A 16,948-nucleotide genomic window follows, 5' to 3' on the forward strand; every position below is an offset into this window, starting at 1 on the left:
AAATTGAGACAGAATTAAAGGGACTTGTTCTTGATCACATACATAATGACTAGTAAGTGTCAGAGGCAAGATTTTAATCCAAATCTCATAACACTAAGTTGCCTGTCTTTCTGCTATACCATGAATGGCTCTCAAGTATGTGAGTTCAGAGAAAAATTTGTTCTGGGTGGACAAAGGAATACTTCATGGAGAAAGTCATGAAGGGTGGGTGAGATTTATATAAATAAAGAGAGCAGACAAGGGCATGGTGGGTGTAGGGAACAGTATGAACAAAAACACAGAGAAAAGAATGTACACTGAGTGTTCAGGCAATGAACAAATGGATCTGGTTGGAGTAAAGAATTTGTACTGGTGAGTGAGGGGTAGAAATATTGCATTAAATTCAGAGAATCAGAGACACACAGATTTAGAACTGGATGCGACCCCTGAGGTCATCTTGTCCAGAGAAACCAAACATATGATCCAGCTGACTGTAGCCCAAAATACTTTAAAACTTAATTGGGAAATATTTAACAGAATGAATAAAAATTTTAAAAGAAACCCTTGATAATATTACATTATAAAAGTCAATATGCAACTGGTAGGGATCCTTATGTAGAGATTGTTATTGTTCAGTTATTTTTGAGTTGTGTATGGCTCTTCATGACCCCACTTGGAGTTTTCTTGACAAACATCCTGGAGTGGTTTGCTATTTCCTTTTCCAGCTCATTTGACAAATGAGGAAACTGAGGAAAACAGGGTTAAGTGATTTTCACAGAGTCACATAGCTAGTTAGTGTCTGAAGCCAGATTTGAAGATAAGTCTTCTTAACTCCAGGCCTATTACACCACCTAGCTGCCCTTATGTATACATTAGCAGGGGGCAGCTAGGTGGCGAAGTGGATAAAGCATCAGCCCTGGATTCAGGAGTACCGGAGTTCAAATCCAGCCTCAGACACTTGACACATACTAGCTGTGTGACCCTGGGCAAGTCACTTAACCCCCAATGCCTCACTAAAAAAAAATGTGTACATTAGCGACCTTCATTTCTATTTGAGTTCAATGCCACTGATCCACTCTAACCCTCTCATTTTAGTTAGATCTAGTCCAACATCTCATTTTAAAGATGAGAAAACTGAAGCCTAGGGAAGGAAGTTAAATTACTTGACCTGGGTTCCAAAGGTAGCTAAGTGTCAGAGGCAGGATTTGAACTCAGGTCTTCTGATTCCAGAACCAAAAGTCTTTCTCCAATAATTCATGGACTTATACAGATTTTAGACTGGGTGTACTGGCAAAGCTAACTAAGCCATGCTCTACATACATGTAGGGCAACAACTCTGGGTCCTTGAATTCTATGCTAAAGAAGGCAAGTTCTGGCAAGTTCTCCTATACTAGAATTACTTTGGTATTTTGTCCATTTTAAAATTTTTATTTATTTTATTTTTAATGTATAACATCAAAGAAGCATTTCTATAACAGTAGAATAATAAAAAGATTCCTGCACATAAAACTGCAAATCTATTATGTACAACTTGCTATTCCTTTTAAATAGATAATAAAGGTATCATGTAAATTTCTTTTTTCTTTTTTTCTTTCTTCCCCCATCCTAGAGATAGCTACCATTATACACACATATGTATGTATATGCAAATTCACTTTATACATACGACTATTTATCAGTACTTTCTCTGGATGCAGACAGTGTCTTCATTCATATGTGCTTTGTAGTTAATTTGGGTCTTTATAATAGTTAAAATGATTTAGTTGCTCAAAGCTGTTCTCAAAACAACATTGCTGCTTTGAATACAGATCTGGTGCCAGGCAACCAGCCTAACCAACCCAATCCAATCCAATCCAACTCAAACCAACAGACCTTTACTGAGCACTTAGAATGCATGTTAGGAACATCATTTTGGCAGCTGGGAGGAAGATGGATTGGAGCATATCCACATCATTTGAAGAACAGAAGATAATTAGGAATAAATCGGAAAGATCACTAAAGATCTTAAGTGCCCAGCTAAGTACTTTCAGCTTCATCCTGTGGGCATCAGGGAGGTGTCGAAAATTTTTGAGCATATGGCATGGTGAAAGTGGTAGTTTAAGATTATTATTTCTTATCTATCAGCAAACTTAGTTGCTTCTGTGTCTGGTTTGGTCTGTTGAGTTTTAAAACTAAGGGCGTATTGGGAGAATGTGACTGGCTATTCATTTTGTTAAATAAGTTCTGGAATTTTTATTCCACTAGGCCCAGGAGCAGCTACAAGCAGAAGTGCTCAGGTATAAAGCCAAAATTGAAGACCTGGAGGCAACTTTGGCTCAGAAGGGACAGGTAGGTAAAGGGTTCACTGAACTTTTTTTTTCCCTTCAGTCTCAAACTATTCCATGTAATTTTCTTGTCAAATCACTGATTTACACATGATTCTCCACACCCGGTCAAAGGCTGCTTGGCTGAACCCAATGCCCTTTCTTACGCTGTGTTGGACTGCTCCCCTACCCCTAAACAGTCAACAGTTTGGGCCTCAACAGTGGATGAGGCCATACAAGAGAAATGATGGCCAAGGAAGAGTCCTGACAGACACACTAGCTTTGCAGGGACCTGCTAAGAAGCTAGACCTAGGACCCTCCACTGTGCTCCTTATGAACCTGCTGCATCTATAGCTTTGCATTGCAATGTTTTCCATCCCCATGTCCTTAGCCTGTACACATCTGTCCTGGTGGAATGAACCCTTTTCACCTCTTTCCTCTGTGATCACCACTGAGTCCCCCAAAGGCTGGTCCTGGATTCTATAGACTGATTTTTTAAAAGCACTAGTGGGGACTGTGGAAAGGTTCTTAGATTTTCCTAGCTAGCTGAGCCCCAATTTCTTCATTATGTGGCTGGATGGGGGTGGGGGATGTCAGCCATTCTTTAGCTTTGGCAGGCAAGGCATCCAGATTAGAAAAGACAGCTGGCTAAGGGGCTGGTTCACAAAGGGGTTTGGCTTCACTGATCTTTAGGGCTGCTCTTTGAAATGCTGACTGCACACTATTCTTTGTCAAACAGGATTCACACTGGGTAGAAGATAAACAACTTTTCATTAAGAGAAACCAGGAGCTTTTAGAAAAGGTATGTGGGGTGCACCTTCCTAGAGGGGGCAGACAAGGAAGTGATGAGGGATCCAGGAACAGCAGGGGGTATTCTCAGGAGTGGTACAGGGGACCTCGGGGAAGCGGGAGGCTGTACCAGTGCTAGTCTACTGGCTACTTACCCATCCTCATCCCCTTCACCATCATCACCATTAATTAAATGCTGTTGTGTGCATGGCTCTCTGCTGGGCATGGTGCAGATTATTTTAGAAGAGATGTAATCCCCAAACCTTATGGACTTTGATTGGTGTGTGTGTGTGTGTGTGTGTGTGTGTGTGTGTGTGTGTGTGTGAGAGAGAGAGAGAGAGAGAGAGAGAGAGAGAGAGAGAGAGAGAGAGAGAGAGAGACTGAGAAAGACAAAGACAGAAAGAGAGAGAGGAAGGAAGGAATTTCTCTGCAAACTTTTCAGTGTCCTATAAATTCAAATCTGGTTATTCTACAACTGTTTGTATTTGAAGATGGTTCTGCTAATAGTAATGACCATTATGAGTGTGAGTTTCTACAAAAATAGATAACTGACTGCAAGACCAGTACTCATGGAAAAGAGCATTTGTACTAGGGTGGTGTTGATGGAAACTGAGAGGGACAAATGTAGAGATATTGCAGAGGTAGCATTGATACATGCCGCATCCAAAATATTATCAAGCCAGCATGTTCAGGAAACCAAATCAGGCAAATAAAAAATCTGGGCTTAAGGCCAGGAAATAATTGGAGCCAACTTTCAATTATCAGCATGTAGATGATCTATCGGGGGCATATTAAGCAGAGTGGATTTTTAATCCGACATTGGCTTCCCTGAGCCATTTACTTTCAACAACAAGCGGTTATACTTTGTAAATATAAATCAATGCTAGGGGGCAGCTAGGTGGCACAGTGGATAGAGCACCAGCCCTGGAGTCAGGAGGACCTGAGTTCAAATGCGGCCTCAGACATTTAACACTTACTAGCTGTGTGACCCTGGGCAAGTCATTTAACCCCAATTGCCTCACCAAAAAACAAACAAAAAATATATAAATCAATTCTAATACTCTAGTACTTCATTGATTTTTTTATCTCATTTATATGGATATTCCCTCCAACAATGCAGATTCCAACTCATGCATGGCTGCCTATCCTTTGTGCCTCTTGCCAATGTCCTCCCATAAATTTTCCATGGAGAATCTACCCAACATACTATGTCTTTCTTGCTTTCTCTTGACATTATGAGGATACCAGTGGAATACATAGGTTGTTCATTTTGATAGTGATTATTGACTCCTCTTGGAAGGGAGGGGAAGAGAGAGAGAAAGAGAGAGACAAAGACAGACAGACAGAGACAGACAGGGAGAGAGAGAGAGAGAGAGAGAGAGAGAGAGAGAGAGAGAGAGAGAGAGAGAGAGAAAGAGAGAGAGAGAGAGAGCGCCAGCCAGCCAGCCATCAGATAGCTAAATAATTGGCATCTTCCATCAGTACAATACCATGTATCTTGAAAGTCTTGGGATATTTCCTGAATTCTTCATTTATTTCCTTTTTCTGTCCAAGTAGCCTGTAATATACTCCTATGACTATATAAATTCTACTTCTGCCCTATTTATCTTTATTGAAATGTTCCCCATCATTCTTCCTCCCCTCTGGTACCTGGATTCCTTATATGACTGTATTTTCTTCAATGCTATTCCCTACCCCCCTTATTTACCCTACTTTTTTGAATAAGGTATACTTTTCCAGTATAATATTTCCATCATGGAACTTATCCAATTCTCATGGTTACTTATGAAGTCATTTTTTCCTGTTGCATTAGACTCGTTAGTGCCCTTTGCTTATAATCATGTTTTGAATACTTACATAGAGATATCTATGCACATTTTCCCAGATTTCTTTTTAGATTTTATCCTCTGTGAACTTCTGAGCAACTCTGCTGCTATTCTTCATTCATTATTTTTATCATAAAATAATTTATTTTCTAGTTACATGTAGAGATAGTTTTCAACATTTATTTTTATAAGATTTCTACTTCCAAATTTTTCTCCCTCCCTTCCCTGCCCCCTCCCTAAGACAGCAAGCAATCTGATATAAGCAATATATGTACAATCACATTAAAACCACATTTATGCATTAATTATGTTGTGAAAGAAGAATCAGAACAAAGCGAAAAAACCTCAAAGAAGAAAAAAAAAGTAGAAACAGTATGGTTCAATCTGCATTTAGATTCCACAGTTCTTTTTTCTGGATGTGAAGAGCATTTTCCATGAGTCATTTGGAATTATCTTCATTCATTATTGCTATGGTTTATAACTTAGTAGATAGATGTAGGCATTTTTCTGCCTTCCCCTTTCATTGCAGCTTAAAACCCATTGAGTAAGTCTGACAGAGAGGGAAGGGAAAATAAATATGGAAGGGATCTATCTTATGTATGATCCAACTTAATCCCCTCATTTTACATGTGAGGAAGCAGATATCCAGAGAAGTTAAGTGAGTTAACCTAAGGTCACACAGATAATAAATAGCAGAGCTAGGATTTGAATCCAGGTGATCTGATTACAAAACCAACAGCTGTTTTCACTACAGCATATTTGCAAGCTGTCTACATTTAAAGGTACAAGTCAAAGCTGTGGATGAGAACATGGTAGTCCTATAGCCACAGGTCGGTGGCAGAGTAGACAGAGTGCTGAATCTGGAGGCAAGAAGACCTGAGTCCAGACCTAGCCTCAGACATTTACTAGCTCTCTGACCCTGGACAAGGTCATTTAAACTCTATCTATTTCAGTTTCCTCAACTGTAAAATGGGGATAATAATAGTACCTCCCTGAAAGGTTGGGGTAAGGACCACATGAGAGAATATTTGTAAAGCAGTGAAATGACTGAACAACAACAACAGGGATGGATTCAGTAAATAATGAGAGGCTAAAAGTGGGGGAAGGGTTTGGTAGGGTAAGCTCCCAGAGGAAATAGGAGAGAATGGTACCATTGGCAGAAATAGAGGGGTCAGATTTAGGAAAGAGAGGGGCCACTTCTTTGTCAGAGAGGTACAGAGGAGGAGAATATGGAGGGAATTGAGAGATTTTTGAGATATTGAATTTGGGAGAAGGAGCTCATAATGGATGGCTTTGCTTTTAATGAAATATGAGGTAAAGTTCTCTCCTGAAAGGGGAGAGCAGTGGGGGGGGGGGGGGCTTGAGAAAAAAGAGAGGTCCAGAACAACCAATGTGGGGAATTGAATGAAAAATCAATAAAGAAAAGATGAAAAGCCCATAAATCTGTAGCAGATTCATTTAGTTGTGAGACTTCCTCCAGTGGCATTCAACAGCAAATGAGTAAAGGAAAAGAAGGAGGATGTCAGGGAAGGCCCAGGGTTGGGCTTTGGCAAGAAATGGATTATAATAGGATATGGACAGGGGGGATTTAAGGTAAGGGGACAGTGTAAATTTGAAGGATCAAGATTTTGTAGAGGGGGAAATAAGGCCAGAGCCAGAATGACCAGTTGGAAGAAGAAGGAAGGGGCGGAGTGAATGGAGATCACGATAAGGATTAAGAACAAGTTTAGGAAGAGTGGAGGACAGGAAGAGATGGAAAAAATAGAAGATGGTGATCTAAGAAAGGAAGAGTAGAGTTTTAGATCATGGAGGTGGTTCAGTTAGGGGTGATGATGAGACCATCCCTGCGTGTAGAGGGGGAAATAAGGCAAAGATGGTGGGACTTGAAGAAGTTGATGATTTTTGAGGCCAGGATGCTTAAGAGGACATCAACATGTATATTAAAGTTTCCATGTATTAGTTCAGGGAGTAGGGTGGAAAGGAAGAGTGGGACATCCATATCGAACTCCTTGAGATTGGAGAAGAAAATGGCCTTGCCATAGGAATTATCAGATATAGAACTGATGAGTTATTGCCCTTTCCAGTAAGCAATGGGAGCTGCATCTGTGACTCCATCTTGGTGGTATAGTGGAGGGCAGAGAAGTTGATTTACTTGTTTATCCCAAGCTCCATTTCTTGCATGAGGCCTTTTCTTGACCCCCTCCCCCCACATGCCCTATTTTCCAAACTACCTTGAACTCTTTTGTGTGTATCTGTATTTCCACTTTATTTTTTTAGGAATATAGATATTTGTGTAGTTGTCTCCCCCATTAAAATGTATTGTGAGTAGCAATTGTTTCACATTCTTTGTACTTGTGTCCCTAGTCTCACACACAGTGCCTGGAACATCATACATGCTTCATAAATATTTGTTGATTGATTGGTTAATTGATAGAAAACAGTACCCTGAATCTGAATTGGGTGATATAGAATATCACCCAATACATGACGAATACATACTGGTGGCAGAAGAAGCCACTGGAAGTGACAGGGAGAACAAAGAAGCAAAATGTCTCCTCTACCTAAAGAGTGGGCTGGAGTGGGGCAGATTCCGTATTGGAGAGTGTGAACAGGTCTACAGTGTCTTCTAGAGAGAGTCAACTTTCTGTAATTACAAGTAAATGGAAGAAGATTGAGACAAAGCTGTTAAATAAAAAGGACAATTTGTTAATGATGGAACAGATTTGGGGGGGGGCACCGTGGAAGGGGAAGATCTTAGGAGGGAGAGGGTCTTTGGAGGAATAGGGTTGAGAGGGGTAGGAATGAAGGGTTTAGAGGAAGAGAGAAAATTAAGAGGATTTTTGTCTAGGTAGCCTGTAATCTTGAATCATGGGGATTGGGGATAAAAGTGGATGAGGGGGGCAGCTAGGTGGTGCAGTGGATAGAGCACCGGCCCTGGAGTCAGGAGTACCTGAGTTCTAATCCGGCCTCAGACACTTAACACTTACTAGCTGTGTGACCCTGGGCAAGTCACTTAACCCCAATTGCCTCACTAAAAAAAAAAAAAGTGGATGAGGGAATTTGTTAGCCATAAAACAGCTCATTTTCTTACCTTTTCCAGGAAGTAATAGCAGCTCTCCCTGTGACTCTAGCTTAGTAGTAATAGAGGTAGAGGAGATGTTGGTTTTCTGACCCTCCCCAGTAGCTATGGTTCTGGTCTTAGTCTTGCTCTCGGTCCAGGCACAGCCTTGAAAGGTGAGACTTTGTTGATTTCCTCAAATACAGCCACTAACATATACTCAATGTCACCTCCCTTCACACTCCCACTTCCATCCTTCCTGGTTATACACATTCCATACTGTTTCTTTTGGCCAGGAAAGCTTCAGCTACTTACTTATCACTGAGTTTCTCCACGCAGTTTCACCTTGGGAATAGAAGAGACAGAGTATGTCTAAGCCCAATAGTTGATTTCCATTAGACCTCCTTTTAAAAAGAAAGTATTGATATCTTCTGTTCTTACATCGGCTTCATTTCTGAACATACTACTTCCCCCTCCCATAACCAATGAACCATTCTTTTATAATAAAGAAAAATGTTTAATCAGTTCAACAAAACTAAGCAATGCATCAATTGAATCAGACTTAATGTGCAGTGTTCCACATCCATAGTCCCCCTCCTCTACGATGAAGAAAGGGAGGTGCATTTTTCCATCTCCTCTTAAAGGCTGAGCTTAGACCTGCTACCTTCACAGAGTCACAGAACCTCAGGGTTGGGAGGGACCTTAGAAACCTCAGTATCAGGGAACTGTCTCTCAAAGCAAAGCATTCCAATTTGAAGTTGTCTGATTACTGCCTGACATCAAGCTGAAATCATCTCCAGGCTAAATATTCCAATTCCTTCAACTAATCTTCATATGATGTGTTTTTTCCATCTCCTTAGAGTCTTCCTCTGGATGCTCTCTAGCTTGTCTTGTCAGGGCCCTTCCTAAGTGTAACAGCTTTCCCTCAGGCTTCATTTTTTGTGAGGCACAAATTTTCATTTGGGTCTCCCAGGGGAAGAGGTTAAGTGCAGAAACCCAGTAAAAAGGAGAGTTCTTTACTTCATGATAGAAAGAGCACCAAACAGGGAACAGTAGGGATGAGATTTATTTAATAGGAAACTTCCTTATCTTTTTGAATATATGAACTGTACAGGCCACCCGATATAGACAATGATGCAGGAATCCAGGACAACAATCACCATTAGTAGAATGATCTATTCATTCTCTCTGTCTCTGTCCTTTCTCACTTTCTATAAATACATATATGTGTGTGTGTGTGTGTGTGTCTGTGTCTTTTTCTCTCTCCCTTTCACTTCTTCTCTCTCTCTCTTCTTCTCTCTGTCTCCCTCTCTCTTCTCTTCTGTCATTCTATAAATACATATATATAGATGTATATCTCTGTCTCTTTCCTTTTCTGTTTCTCTCTCCCTCCCTGTTTCTTCTCTTCTCTCTGCCCTGTTCTCTCTCTCCTCTATTCTCCCTCTGTGTGTCTCTCTGTCTCTTCTTTCTGTCTGTCTCTGTCTCTCTGTCTCTCTTCCTGAAAGATGTTTACTTTCTGCAGATATACTTTTCTTAATACCTTTTTACTCCAAGCAAGAGATGTATATTATGTAGAGTAGATATAAATACAATCAAGTACAATCAACTTGTAGCTGAATTGCTAATGAGACTTACCTAACAAAGGTCAGCACAGTGTTTCCAGATTTGCCTTTGTCATTGTGCCTGCTTTCCCCATGTCTTCTGGCATGCACCTCCTGTACTTCTGCCTCTAGAGTTCATCCCAATGAATGGAGAGGGTGGTCTGTGTCTCAAAAAACCAAATGTGCCCTCTTGCTGCTTCTCACATGCAGAATTCCATCCCCCATTGCTATGCCTTTGGAGTGGCTATGCCCCATGCCTGGCATGCAGTACCTCCTCATCTATGCTTCCTAGAATCCCTAGTTTCTTTCAAAACTCCACTCAAGTGCCATCTGCTACATGAGGCCTTGACTGAACCCCACTGTGTCATCCCCTCACAAATCATTTCTCTGTGTGTGTGTGTGTGTGTGTGTGTGTGCAGAGAAAGAGAGAGAGAGAGTTATTTTTTAATTAACAGAAACCTATTTTCTGTCTCCTACCTCATTGGGGGAAAACCCAAATACCTTGTAACATATATGCACTGTCAAGTAAACCAAATTCCCTTATTGCTAGTGTACAAAAAGATAAGCCTCGTTCTGCTTCCTAAGTCCTTCACCTCTCCATCAGAAAGTGGATCCAGTTCTTCCTCTCTGGTCCACTGGAATTCTGGATTGGTATTTTGTATATATCTCAGATTTATATATATATATGTATGTATATATGTATATATGTATATATGTATATATGTATATGTATGTGTGTGTGTGTATACACACACACATGTTGTCCCACTCAGTAAAATATCAGCTCTTTGAGGGCAGAGTCTGTCTCATTTTTCTATTTGTATTCCCAGAGTCTAGCATGGTGCCAACAACCTAATAAATAATAAATGCTTGATTGATTTATTCTTGGTTCTTCTATAACAACAGACAACACAAAAATAACAACTTCTAGATGTAAAAACAACTAAATGCTTTGTGTTCATAACTACTAATCTATTCCAACAAAGTAAGAGACAGCATGACATAATGCAGAAGTTCTCAAAGCTTGGTTCAGGGACCCCTGGGGACCTCTGGGAACCTTTCAGGAAGTGCTCAAGATCAAAACTATTTTCATAATAATATTAAGTTGTTTTCATGTATAGCATAGTAAATATTAAGATATAACTTATGTAAAGAAAAGCCCTTAAAAGGGGGTCATCCATCATTTTAAGAGAGTAAAAGGGTCCCAAGATCAAAAAGTTTGAGAACTTCTGGCATCGTAGATAAAAGGTCTGTCCTTGGACTTAGGAAGACCTAGGTTCAAGTTCTGTCTCTTAGACTTCCTTATTATGTGACCATTAGCAAGTTACTTAATCTCCTGGTGCTCCTAACAACTCTCAAAATTGCAGGTTACAGATGAGTTTAAACTGTGTAAGGATTCTCCACACCAAGAGTTCCCCCAACAGTGATGTCACAATCTGGACTCCCCTCCCAAAAAGATGTATAAAGCACTGTTCTGGGTTAAAAGAATACACAACAACAAAAACAAACAAAATCCATGCTTACACTCAGAAAGTTTATTATCATTTGGGAATTTTCCTTCCTAGTCACCCACCTGTTTTTGCTTGTTTTTGTTTTAAGGAAGGGGGAGGAAATGCATGCTGTGAAAGTACTAACTCTTCAAAAATAGGGTCTATTGTGTAGCCTTGGTATCAAGAGACCTGAGTTCAAATTCTGACTCTCCCTCTTTATGGCTGGGGACAAATCACCCATCCTTTCTGTGCCTCTGTTTCCATATGTGAAAACAGAAATCATTATCCTTATACTTACCACCTTACAGGGTCCTTGGGAGTTAGCTGCTTTATAAACCAGAAGGGACAATAAAATGCCTACTTGCAGTAATAATGCTCTTAAGATGGTCTTCTAACTCAACCTTTACTCTACTAGATAGAAAAACAGGAGACAGAAAACAACCGATTGCAACAGGAACTGCAGGATGCCAGAGACCAGAATGAGCTGCTGGAGTTCCGAAACCTAGAGCTGGAGGTAAGGATGACCAATACCCACCCACATAGTGGAAGAACCACTGAACATAACTCAAGTCCTTGACCTGAACTTCAATTCCATCCATTCTGTGTCTTTCAGATAAACCTTAGACAGGGGTGGCTTGAGGTAGTGGATATGGTCAGGAAGACATGGGCTCAAATCCTGTTTCAGACACTTATTAGCTGTGTGACACTGGGAAAATCTCTGATTTAGCCAAGGCAGAGAAGGGAGAGGGAATCTTATTGGAAATAATCCAAAGATCCCCAAAAGTTCAGAATGCGGGAACATTTTCTATAATTAAAAAGCCATAGAAATAGTACAGGGAAAGAAACCCCAGAATCACCTGGTCCTGAACCTATTTATGGAAGGGAATGCTGGGAAGCATATTGTCAGGTATCAGGAAGTATCTTGGTTAGCCTGACCAGAGTTCAATATTTTTTAAATATAAAGAATAAATTTGATTTTCACCTCTCCATGGGCTATATGCCTTAGGCTTTGACAGGTATGTCAAGCATCCCAGCATGTAAAAGCTAAGAAACACCCTTCCCTACCCCAGCCTCTACTTTTCTGTGATGGGCCAGTAATAACTCACTAAGGTTATTTCCCGTTAGCCTAGGGATCTTCATTAATGCTTGATTAGCTTACACTAAAGAAAAGTCTAAGTGCTAGGCTCTTTCCTGTATATAGCCCACATGGCTGACTCAGAAAGTCAGACCAATTTAATATGCTAGAGTAGATCCATCAGCTGAATTTCCCCTTACTCTAAAGCTCTACTCTCAAGGATAACAGCTCACTCTCTGGGATGTTGGAAGGCCCTAAATATTTATACAAGTTAAATTGGAGCCCTCGTTCCACTCTGCTCCCTGCATTTCCAGGATATATATGGATGATTGAAAGACCTTGCAAGAATGAATGTCACCTTTTATAAATACACCCACACTCTCTCACTCTCCCTCTCACTTTATAGGTTAGCTGTTTGCTTTCTAATGAAATTAAATCCTAGGCTTTTTTTCATTAGACTTTCTCACAAGCAAATATCAATAAGTTACTAGAGGATTGTAGACACTACACAGATGATTTAGTGTTTAATCAGTTGATTAATTGCAATGTATGTTCCCTCTTTTCCTCTTCCTATGTGTTTTAAGGAAAGAGAAAGAAGATCACCTCCATTTAATCTACAAATTCACCCATTCTCCGATGGCGTAAGCGCTCTACAGATATACTGCATGAAAGAAGGTGTCAAGGTATGCTACTCAAGACCTTTCTGCTTGTTCCAAAACTGAATGAGGGGCTAGGTCAGGGACTTGGAATTTGGGGAAATGATGAGGATGGGAAGCAAGGAACTGTGGAAAGGGTTGGATTTGGATTCAGGAGACCTGGGTTAAAATCCTGGCTCTGCCATTCATTCTCAGTGTAATGTTTGGCACATAACTTCTTCAGGGTCTTTTCCATCTCCATATCTGTGTTGATTCTATTGCTTTTAAATTGCTGCCTGCCACTTTAGCCCTAACTATACAAGCTGATGAAAATGACTCCATCTAGTGGCAAATGAATTCATTAATACATTTGATTCAATTCCACACACTTCTATAGATGGCCACTGTTTACCAGGCATTGTACTAGGTGCTGAGAATTTATTTTTCTGGTTCAGATCTATGATTTCATTCATGATAGAGGAAAACTCCTTCTGCCAATGTTCTGTAATTTATAGTCTTAGAGAGGTGTTGGAAATACAAAGACTCCAATGAAAATATAAGCTCATACCTTCATGAGAACAGATAGATAGATAGATAGATAAAATATAGAAAAAGGGAAGTCTAGGGTATTAAAATCCACCTCTGACACTTGCAACTTATTTGAATATAGGCGAGTCACTTAACCTCTCTGAATCTCAGTTTCCTCTTCTAAAAAATGAGGACAAACATGCCTATAATATCACCTTACAGGATCATCATGAGGATCAGATATTAAATGCTCTGAAACTATATATGCTCCATGCTTATATAATACTTACAATACCACATAAATATCTATTATTGTTTTGTCATTATTGCCATTATCAATATAGGCTGTAGGGAGCAGGTAACCCAAGGAGAGATGACCAAGTTAACTTCGAATTGAATGTCAAAACAACCTGCTGTTTCCTCTTCAAATTTTCCTCTGGGTAAACCACAAAACCCATAATCCACTGGAAGTAATTACCAGAGATGTTTATTCAAGGCCCCAGGTGGCTCTTGAACTAACCTAATAAGAATTCTTTGATTTTAGATAGTGGCCATTTTCTGGAAATTAACCCAGTTCTATGTAAACATCAGAATTTAAATGCAATCCAGTACCCAATGAAAAAGTACAATATCTCAGGCTGTCTGTCATCCTTGCCAAAAGGCTAAAGAAATAAAATGGCAGTGTGAGAGTGAACAAAGAACTATGCCTTGAGTCAGGAAAGCCACCCTGAATTCTGATTCGGCCACATGGTGAGTGCTATGGAGATAATACTGAATTTGTAATGAATAAATTGAAAATAATTTATTCAGTGTTTACTATATGCAATGTATTGATGTAGAAGCAGAGGATAGCACTTCAAATCCTGGTTCTTTTCCTTACTCTCTGTGTGGTCTCGGACAAGTCATTTCCCTTAACCTGAGTTTCTTCATCTTTAAGTTAAGGGAATTTGACTTAGTAATTGCTAAGGTTATATATAAACATTTTTTATATATATATATATATATATATATATATATGATCTATAATGTGTATAATATATGAAATAAAAATATATGTACATATATATAGGTTATAAATCTGAACTCAGACACTTATTAGCTATGTGACCCTGGGCAAGTCACTTAACTCTGTTTGCTTCAGTTTCCTCATCTACAAAATGAGCCAGAGAAAGAAATGGTGAACCACTCCAGTATCTTTGTCAAGAAACCTCCCCTTCCAAAAGGTGGGAAGTGAAAAAGAGTTGGACACAACTGAAATGATTAAACAACAAAAAATCTCTAAGGTGCCTTCTAAGTTTAAATATATTATCCTGATTCCCTAGTTGTGTAACCTTGAACACATATGAGATGAAATATGGCTTGATGGGTAGAGAACTGGCCTTGGAGCCAGAAAAACCTGAGTTTAAATCCTACCTCTGCCATATACTAGCTGTGTGATCCTGGACAAGTCAGCTAACCTCTCTGTGTTCTGGATCAGAAGAGTCAAACACACCTGCCCAGAGCAACACACACACACACACACACACACACACACACACACACCACTCCCAAATACTGCTAAATCTGATTAAAATGAAATTGTGAAAATTTAATGAAATAAATAAAAATATGATAAAACATAGACAATGTTAATATGTGGTTTTCTAAGCCAATACATGGCCTGCAGAGAACCTTGTATATGGTATAGTGACCCTGGTTTCTATTTGAGTTTGGCACCCCTGCTTTCTAGACAACTCAATAAGACTATAAGTTGCAGAGAAGGTGAGAACTGGCATTGGCAAAGGGAATCCCTCATATCAATAAAATCACAGGCCCAATATCTGTCCCTTGTCCCTATTCTAATACCCTGGGTGAGTCACTTAACCCCTCTCAGTCCCCTTGGTAAAAATGGGAATAAGAATAACCTCTCAGAGTTTGTGAGGATGAAATAATATTACATCTAGAAGATAGCTAAATGGTGCCATTGGTAGAGCATCAGGAAGATGAATCTTACTGAATTCAAATATGGTCTCAAAAAATTTACTAGCTGGGTGACCCTGGGCAAGTCACATAATCCTGTTTGCCTCAATTTCTTCATCTGTAAAATGAGCTGGAGAAGGAAAGGTCAAACTATTCCATTACATTAGCCAAGAAAACCCCAAATGGGGTCACAAAGAATTGGACATGACTGAAAATGACTTAACAACCAAGTGCCTTAAAACTTCTGTAAATGTGAGCAGTGAGGAGGAGGATAATGATGAATGTTTATCCATGGATTTCTAGTCATCTTCTATCCTCTCCTTTATTCATCTCTGACATAGAAATGGCCCTTCTCTTGGCCAAGGTTGACCCCTCTATTTCTGCCCTTGGTACCATCCTCGCTCTCTCAATTACGTCCTTCTCCAATGGCTCATCATATCATCCAGGGACTCTATGGATCTCAAAAGGCTAAACCAACGAAGCACAAGCTTTGGCAGGTCCCATCTAGATGGAAAAGATGAGATATGGCCTTGGTGATGGACAGTGTACCTTTTACCCAAAGAGGAATAGAAATACTAAGAGATTCATGAACAGATTGACTACAGGGCGAAAAGTGTTTTAGCCACAGCAGCTCCCAGAGCTCATCCTCTGATGCCAAAGGGCTTGTCATCTACCTCTGTAGAAGGAGTAATATTGGGGGCAGCTAGGTGGCGCAGTATTTAAATCACTGGCCCTAGATTCAGGAGGACCTGAGTTCAAATCTGGCCTCAGACACATGACACTTACTAGTTGTGTGACCCTGGGTGAATCACTTGACCCTCGTTCCCCCACCCCCCACCCCCCACTCCCCGCTGCCAAAAGAGTAATGTTACTGAGGAAATTACAGCTCGTAAAAGTACTGAAGTAAAGTGATACAAAATGAGGGGGCAGCTAGGTGGCACAGTGGATAAAGCACCGGCCCTGGATTCAGGAGTACCTGAATTCAAATCTGGCCTCAGACACTTGACACTTACTAGCTGTGTGACCCTGGGCAAGTCACTTAACCCCCATTGCCCTGCAAAAAAGAAAAAAAGTAATACAAAATGCATTTAGAAAAGACTTCAAGAAAGTATGGTCTTTGAATGCTCCTTTTTTAATACCACAACAATATGTGTTGTTTTTGTGTCTTGTCATTACAGGATGTGAGCATCCCAGACCTCATTAAACAGCTTGACATTCTGGGTGACAATGGGGTAAGTGCAAACAACTCATTTTTTAAATTCAGTAAGGATTTACAAACAAATATGCAAGAAAACCTTACCAAGAGAGCATGGGTAGAGGACTATCAGATCCGTGGTGTTTGGCCACAGAGAAGTTTGGCTTCCTGAAGAGACTACTTTTTAGCAAACCCTAGAATCAAGAGTAGGAGAGGGGTGAAGGTACTCAGGAGACAAGGGAATGGTGGCATCAACAGCTCTGGATAAAGAGGTCTTCATCTGAAGGTTCTGTGTTTGATTGGGGCCACATTTGCAGTGATTAAAGGTAATTACCATCTGACAGTTGCTTCCGGGCACCCTGTGTGAAATTAATTGGCTGTACTCCCTGCAAATGACACTAAGTAGTCAGGTTGATGGCAGCCCCAGGAGGAAAAAAAAATGGGCCAGTAGGTTGTAAACCTTTTTTCTTCCTGAAAACCCCTTCTGGGCAAGGTCAAGAGGAATTAGCT

At 40.2% G+C, this 16,948-nt stretch overlaps 1 protein-coding gene across 1 annotated transcript in view; it reads left to right on the top strand.

The window, feature by feature from the left end:
- Positions 1–16,948, top strand: part of JAKMIP2 (janus kinase and microtubule interacting protein 2) — a 240,955-nt gene that overhangs the window by 178,366 nt on the left and 45,641 nt on the right. The window contains 5 exon segments of the mRNA XM_043987296.1: positions 2,224–2,307; positions 3,022–3,084; positions 11,462–11,560; positions 12,706–12,804; positions 16,422–16,475. Of these exon segments, the coding sequence (XP_043843231.1) occupies positions 2,224–2,307; positions 3,022–3,084; positions 11,462–11,560; positions 12,706–12,804; positions 16,422–16,475 (399 nt within the window).

The sequence above is a fragment of the Dromiciops gliroides genome, chromosome 2, assembly GCF_019393635.1.
Source record: "Dromiciops gliroides isolate mDroGli1 chromosome 2, mDroGli1.pri, whole genome shotgun sequence".
In the NCBI taxonomy this organism is placed as follows: domain Eukaryota; kingdom Metazoa; phylum Chordata; class Mammalia; order Microbiotheria; family Microbiotheriidae; genus Dromiciops; species Dromiciops gliroides.